Source organism: Ovis aries, chromosome 5 (assembly GCF_016772045.2).
Source record: "Ovis aries strain OAR_USU_Benz2616 breed Rambouillet chromosome 5, ARS-UI_Ramb_v3.0, whole genome shotgun sequence".
NCBI lineage: Eukaryota > Metazoa > Chordata > Mammalia > Artiodactyla > Bovidae > Ovis > Ovis aries.
The window spans coordinates 16,396,715-16,413,343 of NC_056058.1; the positions used below are offsets into that span (position 1 = coordinate 16,396,715).

At 49.7% G+C, this 16,629-nt stretch overlaps 1 protein-coding gene across 1 annotated transcript in view; it reads right to left on the reverse strand.

The window, feature by feature from the left end:
* Nucleotides 1-16,629, reverse strand: part of CATSPERD (cation channel sperm associated auxiliary subunit delta) — a 36,200-nt gene that overhangs the window by 3,000 nt on the left and 16,571 nt on the right. Inside the window, exons 11-20 of the mRNA XM_027969809.3 lie at nt 16,211-16,293; nt 15,636-15,812; nt 13,229-13,342; nt 12,299-12,388; nt 11,557-11,615; nt 10,759-10,837; nt 10,252-10,304; nt 7,424-7,498; nt 5,584-5,712; nt 4,034-4,217 (exon numbers count right to left, since the gene is read on the reverse strand). Of these exons, the coding sequence (XP_027825610.2) occupies nt 4,034-4,217; nt 5,584-5,712; nt 7,424-7,498; nt 10,252-10,304; nt 10,759-10,837; nt 11,557-11,615; nt 12,299-12,388; nt 13,229-13,342; nt 15,636-15,812; nt 16,211-16,293 (1,043 nt within the window). The remainder of the gene's footprint in view (nt 1-4,033; nt 4,218-5,583; nt 5,713-7,423; nt 7,499-10,251; nt 10,305-10,758; nt 10,838-11,556; nt 11,616-12,298; nt 12,389-13,228; nt 13,343-15,635; nt 15,813-16,210; nt 16,294-16,629) is intronic.

Consider the following 16,629-nt stretch of genomic DNA (forward strand, 5'->3'; position numbering starts at 1 on the left):
GGGGAGGGGACGGGAGTCAGTGTTTCATGGGGACTGAGTTTCAGTTTGGGAAGAAAGAGAAAGTTCTGGAGATGATGGTGTGGATCGTTTCAGGACAATGCGAATGTGTTTAATGCCACTGAGCTGTGCACTGAAAAATATTTAAAATGGTCAGTTTTATGTCATGTATACGTAAGTAAGTGTTAGTCGCTCAGTCATGGACTGCAGCCCACCTGGCTCCTCTGTCCATGTATGTTTGACCACAATTTAAAAAATTTTTTTAATTATTTAAAAAATTTATTTGTCTGTGCCTGCTGTTAGTTGGGGCTTCCCTGGTGGTGCTAAAGAACCCAGCTGCCAATGCAGGGGAGGCTAGAAACACGGGTTGATCCCTGGGTGGGGAAGATCCCCTGGAGGATGGCATGGCAACCCACTCTACTAAGGTATGAAGGATCTGGTGACATGACCAGGAATTGAACCCCAGCCCCCTGCATTGGGACCTTGTAATCTTAACCACTGGACCACCAGGGAAGTGCCCAACAATTAAGAAAAAAATTTAAAAATCTTTTGAGAGTAAAAGGGGGAAAAAAAAAAAAGCTGGATCACATGAAAACTATGTGAAATCTAATAAGGGGGACAGCTGCTTAGCCTAAAGACTCACTATTATCATTATCATTTTTACAGCTAGCTGCACCCCATGGTTTGGCTAAGTAGCTACAAAACTGCCCATCTAATGATCATGCTGGAAATGCAGGCATTGTGGCTCTAACTTGATATAAAAACCCCTGGGGTTCTACAAAATCGCCCACCAGGGCTGACAGGAAAAAAGCAACAGGACAGTCTCTTAAATGAATGTGTGTCGCTCTGTATGAGAGGGCTAATAAAAAATAATGCAAACACCAGCACAGTCAGAAAATAATAAATAAAGCCACGTGTGTGTGGCTTGTACTTTTTAAAGAAATGGTCAGAGAGGTGGTGCTTGGGTAACATCCTGAATGCACAAAACGCCCAAGTTGTGAGTTGTACTTTTTACATTAAAAAAAAAATTCATTATAGGTTATGTGAATTTTACCTTGATTAAAAAAACACACACACACAACGTCACCAACCAAATAAATTCTCAAACTCACTGGACGGAATGGGGTGTGAGGAAGGGTGAAGCGTCTGGCTCTGAAGACAAATACAAATTTAAGAAGCCCAGAGTCGGCGCTGGAACCGGCTTCGGACGCGGGTAGCGCGCGCGCCCTGCTGGTGGCGTGGCAGCATTGCGCTGTGTTCGCGCCCTTGGCGTTGAGAAGCGGGTGGATGGCGCTGGAAACTACTGCGCACCACAAGCTCCCCTTCCACACCCAAGAGCAAATCGACGTGTTCCTATCACTGTCACCAGAACCCTATTTGTCAGTCGTGTACCAACGTGCGTAATAGAAACAATCGCTGAGCAGAACCGTAAATATAATCAGCCCCTTACATAATGGGCATTTGGATGGTTCCAGAGTTTTGTACTTCATCAGCAGTGTGCTCCATGAACGCCTTGGTCCTAGCATCTCTGATTGTCTGGTCATTCCCTTGGTAGAGATTTCCAAAGGGTTTGTGCATCTTACATTACCAGCATCCAACACCCCAGCTATTCAGGGACTAAATGTCTGTGTTAACCAACTAGAGGTCATCTGTTGAATCAGACCCTCAAAGGTGATGAATTAGGAGGCCAGGCCGTTGGGAGGCAGCAGGTCATAGTGGTGGAGTACTCCTGAAGGAGATTTTGCTTGTCATTCAGTTGCTAAGTCGTGTCCCATTCTTTGGGACCCCATCGACTGCAGCAAGCCAGGTTTCTCTGTCCTTCATTCTCTTCCGGACTTTGCTCAAATGCATGTCCATTGAGTGGTGATGCTGTCTAACCATCTCATCCTCTGTCACCTCCTCCTTTTGCCTTCAATCTTTCCCAGCATCAGGGTCTTTTCCAATGAGTTGGCTCTTTGCATCAGGTGGCCAAAGGATCGGAGCTTCAGCAACAGTCCTTCCAATGAATATTCAGGGTTCGTTTCCTTTGGGATTGACTGGTTTGATCTCCTTGCTGTCCAAGGGACTCTCAAGAGTCCTCTCCGACACTACAGTTTGAAAGCACCAATTCTTTGGCCCTCAGCCTTCCATATGGTCCAACTGTCACATTTGTACATGGTTACTGGAAAGACCATAGCTTTGACTACATTGACCTTTGTCGGCAAAGTTATGTCTCTGCTTTTTAATACGCTGTTTGTCACAGCTTTACTTCCAGTGAGCAAGTACCTTTCTAATTTCACCACTGCAATCACTGTATTAGTGATTTTGGAGCCCAAGAAAATTAGATCTGTCACTGCTTTCATGTCTTCCCCTTCTATTTGCCATGAAGTGATGGGACCAGATGCCATGATCTTAGTGTTTTGAATGTTGCGTTTCAAGCCAGCTTTTTCACTCTCCTCTTTCACCCTCATCAAGAGGCTCTTTAGTTTCTCTTCACTTTCTGCCATCAGAGTGGTATCATCTGCTTATCTGATGTTGTTGATATTTCTCCCAGCAATTTTGATTCCAGCTTACATGGAACAACAGACTGGTTCCAAATAGGAAAAGGAGTACATCAAGGCTGTATATTGTCACCCTGCTTATTTAACTTCTATGCAGAGTACATCATGAGAAACGCTGGGCTGGAAGAAGCACAAGCTGGAATCAAGATTGCCAGGAGAAATCGCAATAACCTCAGATATGCAGATGACACCACCCTTATGGCAGAGAGTGAAGAGGAACTAAAAAGCCTCTTGAGGAAAGTGAAAGAGGAGAATGAAAAAGTTGGCTTAAAGCTCAACATTCAGAAAATGAAGATCATAGCATCTGGTCCCATCACTTCATGACAAATAGATGGGGAAACAGTGGAAACAGTGTCAGACTTTATTTTTTTGGGCTCCAAAATCACTGCAGATGGTGATTAGAGCCATGAAATTAAAAGACGCTTACTCCTTGGAAGGAAAGTTATGACCAACCTAGATAGCATATTCAAAAGCAGAGACATTACTTTGCCAACAAAGGTCCATCTAGTCAAGGCTGTGGTTTTTCCAGTAGTCATGTATGGATGTGAGTTGGACTGTGAAGAAAGCTGAGTGCCAAAGAATTGATGCTTTTGGACTGTGGTGTTGGAGAAGACTCTTGAGAGTCCCTTGGACTGCAAGGAGATCCAACCAGTCCATTCTAAAGGAGATCAGTCCTGGGTGTTCTTTGGAAGGAATGATGCTAAAGCTGAAACTCCAGTACTTTGGCCATCTCATGTGAAGAGTTGACTCATTGGAAAAGACTCTGACGCTGGGAGGGATTGGGGGCAGGAGGAAAAGGGGACGACAGACGATGAGATGGCTGGATGGCAACACCGACTCGATGGACGTGAGTCTGAGTGAACTCCGGGAGTTGGTGATGGACAGGGAGGCCTGGCGTGCTGCAATTCATGGGGTCGCAAAGAGTCAGACACGACCAGCCTGACATTTCGTATGATGTACTCTGCATTTAAGTTAAATAGGTGGGGTGAGAATATACAGCCTTGTGGTACTCCTTTCCCAACTTTGAACCAGTCAGTTGTTCTGTGTCCTTATAGAGGGACCTGGGCCTGGAACAGGAAATGGCAACTCACTCCAGTATTCTTTCCCGGAGAACCCCAGGCCCAGAGGAGCCCTGGGGCAGGCGGGGGGCGGGGGCCGCAGCGGGGCCACAGTCCATGTGGTTGCAGAGTCTGACAGGACTGAACATGCACCTGGGCGCAAAGGCATCTGGAAGAGCTCCCCCACCCCTTCTGCTCTGTGAGGACACAGGAGGCGTCACCCGTGAACCAGACCCCAAATCTGCTGGCGGCTTGATGCTGAACTTCAGCCTCCAAGACCCGTGAGAAATCCATGCTGCTGTTAAAAGCCCCTGGGGTCTCCGGTGTTTGGTTAGCCGCTGCCTGAACAGGTCGAGCCGGCTCCCAGCACACACTGCACATGACCGGACATCGCCTTCCCAGGCCTGCCCTGGGACTACTCAAGAGCGCAGGCCTTACCTCGCGGTCCCAGGAGAAGGACGCTGTGTCGCCGGCCATCTCGGTGATGGTGGTCCAGTTCTGCGGCTGGGCACTGCAGCCTGCCATGCCGGCTGTCAGAGAGTACGTGTAGGTGAATAGCCCGTTCACCTCCAGCAGGACATACTCGGCCTCCACCACCTCCTGGAACTTGCCTTCGCGCCACCTGGGACAAGGCACGTACAGGCGAGGCTGCGGGAGGCCAGGGGCCCGGCTATGCCGGGCTGGTGAAACCATCTCGTCTGGGGGTGGACGCCTTCTCCCACCACCACCCCCAAGCTGACGCCTCTGGGACATTCAGCCCTGATTCCCAGTTGCAGGTAGGGACAGCGGGTGCTGACCCAGTGAGGGTAGGGTTGGGGAGCGGGTGTTGATTTAATTCTGACAGCTGCAGATGTTCTAGGGTGATGAATTTGAGTTGTTCTAAATCCTTAATTTTGAGGGAATTCCCTGATGGTCCAGTGGTCAGGGCTCTGAGCTCCCACTGCTGGGGTCCAAGGTTTGAGTCCTGGCTGGGGAACTAAGATCCTGCAAGCTGTGCAGCCAAGCCCTGTGCCCCCCCCCCACCCCCAATTCTTATTTTTGAATGCACATTTGTCTCCTGCCAGGCTGGGGCTTACACCCTCCTCTGATGAGAAAGTATGAGTGTTAATTGCCTCAATCATGTCCGACTTTTTTCAAACCTATGTACTGTAACCCACCAGGCTCCTCTATCCATGGAATTCTCCAGGCAAGAATCCTGGAGTGGGTTGCCATGCCCTCCTCCAGGAGATCTTCCCGACCCAGGGATCGAACCCGAGCCTGTGCAGTGGAAGCGCTGGAATATGGAGTCTTAACCCCTGGACCACCAAAGAAGTCCCACCAGAGATGCTCTAATGAACCTTAATGTCTCCACATGTTTGAGGTTCCCACCATCATTCAGCTCAGTTCACTTCAGTCACTCAGTCATGTCCGACCCTTTGCGACCCCATGAACCGTAGCACACCAGGCCTCCCTGTCCATCACCAACTCCCATCATTCAGTTGTCGACAATTTAGTCCAGTGATCCTCAGTGTGGAGGGGCAATTGGGGGCAGGTTGGGGATGGGATCAGATGAAAGAAGACAGGATCCATGGGAGGGGCCAGAGTGAGTGCACCTGAAAGGTGCCCCCCCCCCAATTCCTATGTGAAGTCCTAACCCCCCCCCCATTGTGACTATATTTGGAGTTGGAAGCTTTAATGAGGCGATTGAGATGGAGCAAGGTCCTAAGAGTGGGCCCTGGTGCCATGGGAAGAGGTTGAGACACCGCAAGACACCTTGATCTTGGACTTCCAGCCTCCAGGACTGTGAGAAAGTCAGTGCCCGTGTGCACCCTGACTCCCACGCCCACCACTCAGTCCAGTCCCTGGTGTGTTTTGTTAAAGCCACCGAGTTAAGACGGGGAAGGGGAAAGGTGTGCAAGCTGGGAGCTGCGGAGGAAAAAAGACAGGGTGAGGATGCAGCCTGGGCAGAGGGGTGGGGAGGATGGTGGGGGCCTGGGGGGCGGTCTCACAGCTCCACCACTGGCTTCCACGGGATGTCATAGTAGGCGAGGAGGGGGCAGCCCAGCTTCTCATAGGGGTAATACACCTTCAGGTCTTCCTTGGCCTGCTGCCCTTGGAAGTTGGGGTCGTAGGCTCCCCTGTGAGAAACAGGACACAGACATGGGCGAGCTCCCCCAGGCACCCAGACGTCCAGCCACCCACCGCCCCGCTTCCTCTCTGCAGGTGGGGCCGGTCACCACAGCCATGGAGGGGTGTCTGAGCAGGGGACTCACAGCCACTGTCAGCATGACCCTTGGGATGCCCCTGTGGGTGGTGGTTGACCTTCTAGGTCCTCTGAGCTCTGCTGTGGCACTTGATTGTGGGCAGACACATTTCGGGATGTTTCTGTGAGCTTGTTCTCTGGGGCTGAGAAAGCAGTGCTTGCCCTAACGTGGGTGCAGCCGGAGGGCCTGAGTGGAACAAAGAAGGGCCTCCCCCAGCAAGGAGGAAGTCTGCCTGCGGATGGCCTTGGACTAGAACGACAACCTGTGGGAGAGTTGCCAGCCCCTCAGCCTCCCCCGAACCTCCAGTCAGGGAACCAAGTCCTTCAAGTGAATCTCTGCCTGCCACTCTGTGTGTGTCTCTATCTTGCTCTGTGTGTCTATCTCACACACACATCCTGTGGCTTCTCTCTCTCCCTGGAGACCTTAATTCATACACTCTCGTGCCCCGAGGAGGTCTGGCTGCAGCCTCATTGGTCAGTTAAGCCCAGGAACATCCGTTTGTTAATAGCTTTTTTTTGTGCGTGTGTGGGGAGCGGTTTGATTATTATCATTATTTTTGACTGTGCTGGGTCTTTGTTGCTGCTTGGGCTCTTCTCTAGTTGCAGCGAGCGGGGGCTACTCTAGCTGCGGTGCACGGGCCTCTCATTGCGGGGGCTTCTCTTATTGTGAAGCACAGGCTCTAGCACACGGGCTTCAGGAGTTATGGCACGTGGGCTCAGTAGTTGTGGTTCCTGGACGCTAGAGCACAGGCTCAGTAGCTGTAGCATGGGCTTAGCTGCTCCGAGGCATGTAGGCTCTTCAGGGATCAGGGATTGAATCTGTGTGTCCTACGTTAGCAGGCAGTTTCTTTAGCAACAAGGGAAGCCCTGGCAGCACCAGTTTTGACCTTTGAGACTTTGGGTGGGGGATGGACTCTTGGCTGGTATTGCAGTGGGGAGAGCCAGGTCATATAAGACACATCAGCATCCTCCTATGCCAGGGGGATGGGCGGTGGGCACCAGTGTGGAATCGGCTCTCTGTGCCACCCTGCATAGAGGGTTCGCCATGGCCAGCCACCCCCATTCCCCGCCTTGGCTAACCGTCTGACCAACTCCACTAGTTGGGGCGAGCAAGTGGCTGGGCTCCACGAGCTGGTGGCAGGCTGGGGAGGGGTCTGAGGCTGGCTCAGCAGGTGGCAGAGCCTGGGCAGACCTGGGCCAGGGACCTTGTCACATCACACTGGTTCCCCTGCAGGCCCAGCCCCCTCCCCTGCCTGTGTCCTCAACCCCTTGGATTCCTTGCTGGCCCGATATCAGTTGGCATGGTATCAATTTTAAATGATTATTTTTCCCTTTTCTGTAAATTATTTTTTCTTTTCCATTATGATTTAGGAATAATTCTTGGGACCTCCCTGGTGGTCCAGAGATAAAGACTCTGAGCTTCCACTGCGGGGGCATGGATTTGATCCTTGATCGGGGAACTCAGATCCTGCATGCTGCTGCAAATGGCCCAAAATTTAATTAATTAAAAAAATTTATTCATTGGCCTTTGGCATATGCGCACCAAATGGTCATGGGTGTGACTGTGTGTTGGGGGCGGCGCTCACCTCTCAATGACGTAGCTATAGTTGTCCTGAAGGGCGACAGGGTCGAGGACTCCTTGGTAACATGCTGAAAGTTCACTGTGGGCAACAAAACATGGTGAGATGCCGCCTGACCCCGTGCAAGACCGATGAATCGTTCCCTTTGGCACACAGATCGCCCCCATTGGTTGGATGGGGCTCTCTAAGAAGCTCCAGGCTCATCTAGCATCTTCCCTGCCTGGCCTAGACTCAGCCATTTCGCCAAGGAGCCCTCATTCCTTGGGTTGGAGAACGATGTTAAACTCGAAAATCTGGGAGCTGGGTGTCCTGACTTTTGAGATGATCCTTTCCCTTTTTACCTTTGTTCTGTTACCATCTGCGCCTATATCCTTAAGCAACATGGTATCAGCAGGGGGACTGGCTCTAGGATCTGCCATAAATAACAAAATCCCATGATGCCCAAGTCCCATAGTGGGGGCCTCTGTATGTGAGAGTTCTACATTCGCCAGTTCCACAGCCGAAGATTCAGTTAACCTAGAAGGTAAACACAATCCATCCACAGTTGGTTAAATCTGCGGATGAGGGACCCGCAGATACGGGAGTCGACTGTAGTTTATTTTTGCCAGATTTTATTTTCTTTTTTCCATGCTATGTGCCTTGTGGGATCTCAGTTCCCCAACCAGGGATCAAACCCTCGTTCTCCACAGTGGTGCAGAGTCCTAACAGGACCATCAGGGAATTCCCCTGATTCTGGATTTTTTTTTTTTTTTTAAAGAATAGAATCAAGCTCTGTGTTCTTTTCTGTCTTTTGATTCCATGCTCATGTCTGTATGATCCATCCAGGTACCCCTGTCTCGTGCCTTTTCACTGCTGTGACATTCTGTTGTATCAAAACCTCTGCACTTGATTTATCCATCCTCCTGTTAATGGCCATTTGAGTAGGCTTGCTTCCAGCTTGGAGCTATTAAGAATAATGCTGCTGAGAACATTCTGGAACCTGGGTCAGTGTAAATGTGCATGAGTGGGATTGCTGGTGGAAAGATATACATTCTAAAGCAGCTGAAAAAACACCACCAGCTGTGTCTGGAAGCTCCCGAAGCTGCCAGGGGGCCCCCCCCTCTTAAGTTCTACTGCTACCGTCCAGGCTTTGTCAGTTTTGCCCCTGCGCTGGTGAATAACCCTCTCTAATGTGTATCACTTTCATTTTCATTTTCCTATTGAGGTTGACAACCTTTCTTGCGCTTTTTATGTATTGATCAGCCTTTCCCCCCACCCTTTATTTGGGAGTGCCTGCGCAAGCCTCTTGCCCATATTTTTCTCTTTGTCATTTCTTTTTTCTTTCTTTTTTTTTTTTTGATTCATAGGAATTCTTTATAAATCCTGGATACAAGTCTTTTGTTCATTACACATGTGGCAAATACTGTTCTGACCCTCTTTAGGGCAGAAGGTTTGAAAAGATTGTTTTAAAATGCTTTCGTGTACATATGGTCTAAATACATCATTGACTGATTCAATAAAGCGTTTCCATTTTGGGGGAAAAATGTGGTAGAATTATCCCTTGAGTTTATTAGTGACCTTCTGCGGTGAAGTGCTGAGGCTGGCTCTTGCTAGCCATAAAATCCTCAGGAATTTTGTGGGGCAGTAGAGACATGTCAGTAGCAATCGGTGGGCTCAGTGGGAGCATTTATGCTATAAGAACTGCAAAAGCTACCAAACCAGGCTTCCCACCTACCCAGAGCCCGCTGTTGCTCGTTTACCAGCACGCCACCGCCCGAAGGGAAAACTATGGTCATCTGACCAATCTTCAGGGTTCTTTCTTTCTAAAATTTCATGCTGGTGATTTTTGTTTTTTAAAATATAAGCCACTAATTTAAATTATTTGTGTATTTTTGGCTGCACCGGATTTCCCTATTCCTGGCTGCGAGTGGACTTTCTCTAGCTGTGGTGAGCAGGGACTACCCTCTAGTTGCAGTGCCTGGACTTGTCACCACGGTGGCTTCTCTTGTTGCGGAGCGGGGCTTCTAGAATTCACAGGCTTCAGCAGCTGTGGCTCCTGGGCTCTAGATCACAGGCTCAGTAGCTGCGGTACACTGGGTTAGTTGCTCCTTGGCATGTGGGATGTTCTTGGATCAGGGATCGAACCTGTCTTTCCTGCACTGGCAGGAGGATTCTTTACCACTGAGCCACCACAGAAGCTCCCTTTTCTTCTTCTTCTTTTTTTTTTTTTGGCAATTTCATGCTGGTGATTGTTCTTTTTTTTAAATGTAAATTATTAATTTTTAAGAGAAAATTTTAACCCCAAAGTTGCATATTAATATTACACACAAACTGAGACATATGTGACTTTTAGCACGGTGTGTACATCCTTACATAAACTCAAATATTTACACAGTTAAAACAATTTCCATTTAACATGTGAACTTTCTGAAATACATCAAAGCATTAATACTTCCCTTGTGTCTCATGGCTGCACTCCCTGCGGTAACTGGAGGCAAAGTTCCCCCAAATGTTCAGCAGGTTATTAAACACAAAATCTCAGCAATTGCAATCAAAATGAAGAACTCAGGGATTAAAAGGGAGAAAGAATGAGCAAAGGCTGAAGGAGCAGAAAGAACAGTTGAATATCACCCAAGTCCGTGGAGGGGAGGGGCAGCCACCTGCGGGAAACTCAAAGTTAATCTATTAGGATTCATTATTGAGCTGTTCCTTATGGAAATGTTAAATATATACAAAAGTAGACAGCAGCGTCACCCACCTTTAGCAACTGTGAAGCAATGGTGACTGTCTCATACCGTCCCTAAGGCCCACGTTCCTCTCCCCGCCCCTCACTTCTATCCTCCAGACACACTCACTTCTGAATGACGATCTTCTTCTCCAGGTCACACCCAACTGAAATGAGCGCCGTCTGCAGGTGAGGAGACACGGGGCAGGGGAGAGGAAAGGGGTAAATGGGGATGCTGACCCAAGTCAGTGAGGACTCCCATAGCCTGGTCCCAGTGAAAGCCCACGAGGGGTCGCACTCAACCCAACAGGGACTGGAGACCCTGAGCTTGGATGGAGATGCGGTGACCAGGTGCCTGGGACTCACGGAGTCAATCCCTAAGAACCTGCACCAGATATGGGGTGCCACTAAGATCCCCCATTTGATAACTCCCAGCTGGTACACCTGCTCTGAGGATGGTGAGTCCTAAGGCACAGCCCTGGGGAAGATGAAGGGGAGTGGCAGCCACCTTGGCATCCATTTCCAGATCCTGAGTGTGAGCTCAGCCAGCCCCTTGGGGAAAGCCAGTGAAGGCCTGCTGCCATTAGTCTGAACACTTAAGACAAAGAATATGAGATGGCAGAAGTTTGGGTCATACCAGTGGCTTAAGATCCACACATGAAATCTCTTTGTTGGCGATGTCCAGCGTGATGGTCGATATTGTGGGTCTCTTTATGCTACAAGGCAATGGGAGTGTGTGTAATTGTAAAAAGCATCACTGACCCATCCATTCATTTTTCTATTCATCCATCTATCCATCTGTCCACCCATTTGTCTATCCCTTCATCCACCCATCCACCCATTCATCCACCCACCCACCCACCCATGTACCCACCCATCCATCCATCCATTTCTCCATTCATTCACTCATCTTTTCATCCATTCAGTCCAGAATATTGACCAAGAACCATGGGCTCAGACATGGTGGCACCCACCTCTCTCTAGTTTCTACCTCTTCTTGAGTCAGTTTTTTAAAGTGATATATAGTAGCTTATTGAAAAGAACACCTGAGCCCCAATTTTATTATCACCTTGCTGAATATGTTTTCACATCATTCTTTTAACAGCTTCTGTATCCACACTTTTTTCTAAAACCCCAAACTCCTAATCCATCCCTCCTTCCTGACCAGCCTCCCCCACTCAGCAGCAAGTCTGTTCTCTGTGTCTGAGTCTGTCTCTGTTTTGTAGATAGGGTCATCTGTGCCATATTTTAGATTCTACAAGTAAGTCATAGCATATGCTATTTGTCTTTCTCTAAAGAGTTTTTAATCATTCTTGCTTTACCGCCCTTGGACCAGGGGAGCTTGAATCTTGGTCCTGCTTTCCCCAGCTCCTGCTAAGGGAACCCTACAGAGACCCTGGGGCTACCTGCCACTACCATCCAGGTGATGACATACCTGGAGGTGAAGTTGGGGTTGGCCCTGCCCCAGTGGTGCTGTTGCTTCAGGGAAATGTTCTGTGGAACCAAGAGGGAAAATGCAAAATGCAGCTACCACTATGGGACAACCCCAGGGTGGTCCTGGAATGGGGTTCAGGAGGAGGGCAGGACCAGGTGACGGATGCAGGGGTGTGGGGGAGTTGGGAGGAGCAGCCTGGGAGCCATCCAGCCCATCTCTGGTTCTAATTTCCTGCTAGAAGCTCATGGAAATGGCCCCTCTTCCCAAGCTCCTTCATTCCCTCACTGCCTCTGTCCTGGGGACCCACAGCGGGGTGTGAATCAGTTTCCCCTCCTATTTAACTGTGATGTGACAAGGTCTGGTGCAAGAGTTTGTTGTGGTCTGGGGTCAAGTCAAGACTTCCTGGTGTGACCCTGGCTGTGGCCTGACGGTCACCCAGACCCCTATTTAAGTCAAGCCCCTCCCTGCAGCCCGTTTTGCCTCCTGATGCCTCCTCCCGTCCCTCCTCTGGGGGACTGTCACCTGCCTCGGTGGGGAAGAGGCAGGGGCTTCTTCATACCTTGCAGCACCTTATCTGAGTGTTTGTAAGGCAGGGATGACGGACGGAGGTCAGACCTTGAGGGACATCATCAGGTGACCCTTGGCATCTGCAGGTCAAGGCCGAGCCCCTCAGCCTGAAGATCCGGGTTTGGTGGGGGTGGGGGGAAGGGTACGCGGGGTGGGTACGGGACAAAGAGCTCACCAGTCTGTGCTTGGTGTTGCTGTTGTAGGTGTAGCCGTCCTCATAGATGACCGCCTGCAGCCCCAGGGAGTGGGGGTTGCTCACTATTACCTGGGGGGGGGGGGGGGGGGGAGCGTTGGAAACAGGAAGGGAGACGCATACGTTGTACGGGCTCTGACAGGAGCGGAAGGGCGCCGCTTGGGGGCGCAACCACCGGGGGCCCCAGTGCCCCTTCGGACTGAAGACCCAGCTTGCTCCGCAAATACTACTGCAGGTTCCATCCCCATATATGCCCCCCTTGTCATACACACCCCCTAACTGTGGCTCTGAGGCCCTCTGTGAGGACAGCCTGGGGCTGAAGTGCCGAAAGACCCAGACTGGTCCCTTGGGCGCGGAGAGGCTCGTCCTGTGCAGGGAGGGGGCTTGAGGGGTGCGGGTGAGAGAGCAGGGCAAGATCCGGCGGCCAGGACGGCTCCTCTATCGGGCCCTGGTCCCAGCTGACTGGACATCCCCTGGAATCTTACACTGGTCCACTCCCCTGTTTTCAGCTTGATTGCCTGCACCCAAGGGTCCGGGTTTGGACACCTGGGTTTCAGGTCCAGGGATGCCCGCTTTTTCTCAGGCATGCCCTGTAGGCGGGAAAGCCAGTGCTGGCTGAGCTGGGCAGAAAGGGCGTTTTTGGAAAGGGTCCGGGGCAGCTCCGAAGGGGGTTGGAGGACCGGCATAGCGGTATGGAGAAAGGAGGCAGGGTGGACAGAGGGACAGCCATGGCCAGACACCTGGATGCTGGTGTCTGGAGGAAGAGGAGAAGTCTCTGGGGGCTTCATGAGCCAGTGTCTCTCTGGGAGGATGCTAGGGAATTTCCAGAGCCTGGGAACTGTGGGCACGAGACATGAGGCCAAGGATGGCAGATGTTAAGAGACACTTGTCAAACAGATAAAGTGTCCTTACTAGTGGGACAGGTAACGTGCCTGGCCGGGGTATCATTAGGGCTGTCAACTCCAACTGGCTGTTCATGTCAATGGTGTACATTTTGTTTTCAAATTCTCCCTGCAGAAGTTCCACCTAGTTAGAAATAAATTATGTTTAAAAAGAAAAAAAAAAAAGAATCCATCAATCTTTGGATCAATTAAATCAAGCCTCTGTACCCCAAAATACAGAGCAGGTGGGGGGTCCCTAGGGATGGACCCTTTCAGCCTGGGCTCACTCAAGCCACCCCCCACTAGACCCTGCACCCCCAGAAGACCCTGGAGGTCTCCCTAGTCACAGCTCTTTTTCTCTCCAGAAGTAGCCTGCCCCGCTCCCCGCCTGACTTCTGCAGTAATCGCTTACTTGCGTTTCTTCCTAGAATGATTTTTATGTCTTTATTTAACTGGAGGATAATTACTTTACAATATTGTGATAGTTTTTGCCATACATCAGTATGTATCGGCCATAGGTACACATGTGTCCCCTCCATCCTGAACCTCCTTCCCACCTCCCTCCCCATTTCCTAGAATGATTGTCGAGTGCACATCCCTAGGGCTTCCCTAGGTGCTCAGTGGTAAAGAAGCCACCTGCTAATGCAGGAGACATGAGACTCGGGTTCGATCCCCAGCTTGGGAAGATCCCGTGGAGTACATAGGGAATGGCAACCAGCTCCAGTATTCTTGCCTGGAGAATCCCAGGACCAGAAGAGCCTGGTGGGCTACAGTTTAGGTGGTCACAAAGAGTAGGACAGCACAGCACAGCACAATGCATTCCCAGATGATGTAACTTAGTTTTTCTGTTTGTAAACACTGTCCTTTTCAGTTTCTTTCAACCTAGTTTTCCCTCCCTTCCTTTCTTTTTCATTTCTTTCCTAGGCATCTTTAAAAAAGAAAAAAAAAATGTATCTAGCAGTGCTGGGTGTTAGTTGTGGCACATGTGATCTTCGATCTAACTTGCTGCACAGGGGATCTTTAGTCGTAGCATGTGGGATCTAGTTCCCTGACCAGGGATTGAACCCAGAGCCCCTGCATTGGAAGGGTGGGGTCTTAGCCACAGGACCACCATGAAAGTCCCTCTATGCCATTGAACTGTAGATTTCCCATCGTCTGGATTTTCCCTGGTGAGGCTGAACACCCGTTCCTCCATGCTCTGCCTTTTCTGGCAGATTGGCAGCTGGATCCATCAGATTAGGGCAGAATTGAGATGGGAGAGCCAGTGGGTGATCCATCTTCTGTCGGTGGCACCTAACGGCCGACTGTCTCTCTTTTCCAACACTGAGCATCAGCGCAGGGCAATATTGTCATTTTGTTTTCATATATTCACCAGAATAATTTTATGAGGAGAGACCCTTTCCCTGTGCTATTTGCTGACTCAGGAGAAGGTGTGGAGGAGAAGTAGAGAAATTGCATCTTGTCTTTTTTTAACCTGGTTTTTGAGATCATGTGTTGGCTGCCTGGTGTCCTAGGAAGAGAACCAACGAGTTGCTTCTGGTTCTAGACCTGGGGTTGATAAGGGATGACACGGTTAACTGAAACGTTCTGTCCTGGCAGCAGGACTCATCGCTGCCCGTGTGCATCCTGGTCCCCTGGTGAGGGTAGTGGTGGTGAAGGTGGAGGTTCCTCCAACGCTGAGTGGCTGTCTCACCATCCAGACTCTGTTCTTTAAAAGTGAATCAGTGATTTCCCTGGCGGTCCAGTGGTAAAGACTCCACCTACCAACTGCAGGGAACATGTGTTCTATCCCTGGTTCATGAGGATCCCACCTGCTGAGGGAGCAACTAAGACTGCGCGGCACAGTTACCGAAGCCCATGCTGCACAGCCCGTGCTCAACAAGACAGGCAACTGCAGTGAGAAGAAAGCAACTAGAGAGTAGCCCCAGTAGCACCATCATAAAAGGGTATTTTGGACAAAATGTGCTTGACTGGGCTTCCCTGGTGGCTTCAGTGGTAAAGAATCTGCCTGCCCATGTAGGAAACATGGGTGTGATCCCTGATGCAGGAAATCCCACCTGCTGCTGAGCAACTAAGCCTGTGCACCATAATTATTGAGCCTGTGCTCTAGAGCCCGGAAGCGGCAGCTACTGAGCCCACGTGCTGCAGCTCTGAAGCCCAAGTGCCCCAGAGCCTGTGCTCTGCAACAAGAGGAGCCACGGCGACAGTAAGCCTGAGACTGCAACTGGAGTGGCATCCCCGCTCGCTGCACCTGGAGGAAAGCCCGAGCAGTTAGCAAGACCCAGCACAGCCAAGAATAAATAAATACTTTTTTTTTAATGGCCTTTCTCCCCCCTCATTCCACTGATTGCTGTGGATCCAAAGGCCCTTTGGAAATGGACGGTCTAGTATCTTCCTGGAAAATGACCTTCTCCCCACCGCAAGTCACCACCACATACTTTGCAGATGCCAGCCTGGAGTTGGGGATCCACGAGAAGGGCTTGGATATTCAGGAGGCACTTCTGGAAATCGAAAGCTGGAAAGAGCATGTCAGGAAGCGGGGTCAGTATTTCCAGCATCCCCACGTCAGTGAACATCAGGACCGCATCTTGGGACCAGATGTTTTGGTCTGCAAACTAAAAGAAGAGTAACTTCTGAGATCAGCTCATTCTCATTCTTTTTTGAGGATTTAACTTTTTCCTTATGATTCATATTTACAGAAGGTAGGCCAAAAACAAAATTCTAAGAAACCCCATGGTCTCTGCAGCAGTCCATGAGGTCACAAAGAGTCAGACACGACTGAGCAACTAAGCAAGAAACCAAAAAGACCAAGCAAAGTCTTAGATACCCTTTGTTGAGACACCTACTTTTCCAGTGTCAAATTAATTAAAATTCATGTTATATTATCATTATTGCTATTAAATGACTAACTGCTATTTTAATAACTAGAGCAATTTCTTTATAAAAAGGATCAGATGTTTGAGAACAAGACTGTTAGTCCTTAACAACTGAGTAACATCGGGATTTTACCCACTTTGATTAGAGAACTCGACTGGATTCCCAGGCTGCCATAATATAAATTATTCTCTCGAGTTAAAACTGCCAGTTCATTTTCATCTAGGGAAAGCCAGACAAAACAGAACAAAAATTGAAACAGGGGTTGTTTCCATGGACAGAAGTATAAACATATTAAATATTAAAGTTTAAAAAGTTATCCCAAGTCCCATCATACGGACCAGGGGTCAGCAAGTTTCTTCCGTAAAGGACCAGATGGAAAGAATGCTCTGCTTTGCTGGTCATGTGATGTCTGTTACAAGTATTTGGCCCTGGGAAAGCAGCTTATGGACACTTTGTAAATGGATAGGCAGGACTATGTGCCAATAAAACTTTATTTAAAACCCATGGTGGGTCATGGGCCATGGTATGCTGACCCCTGACATAGGTACCACTGTT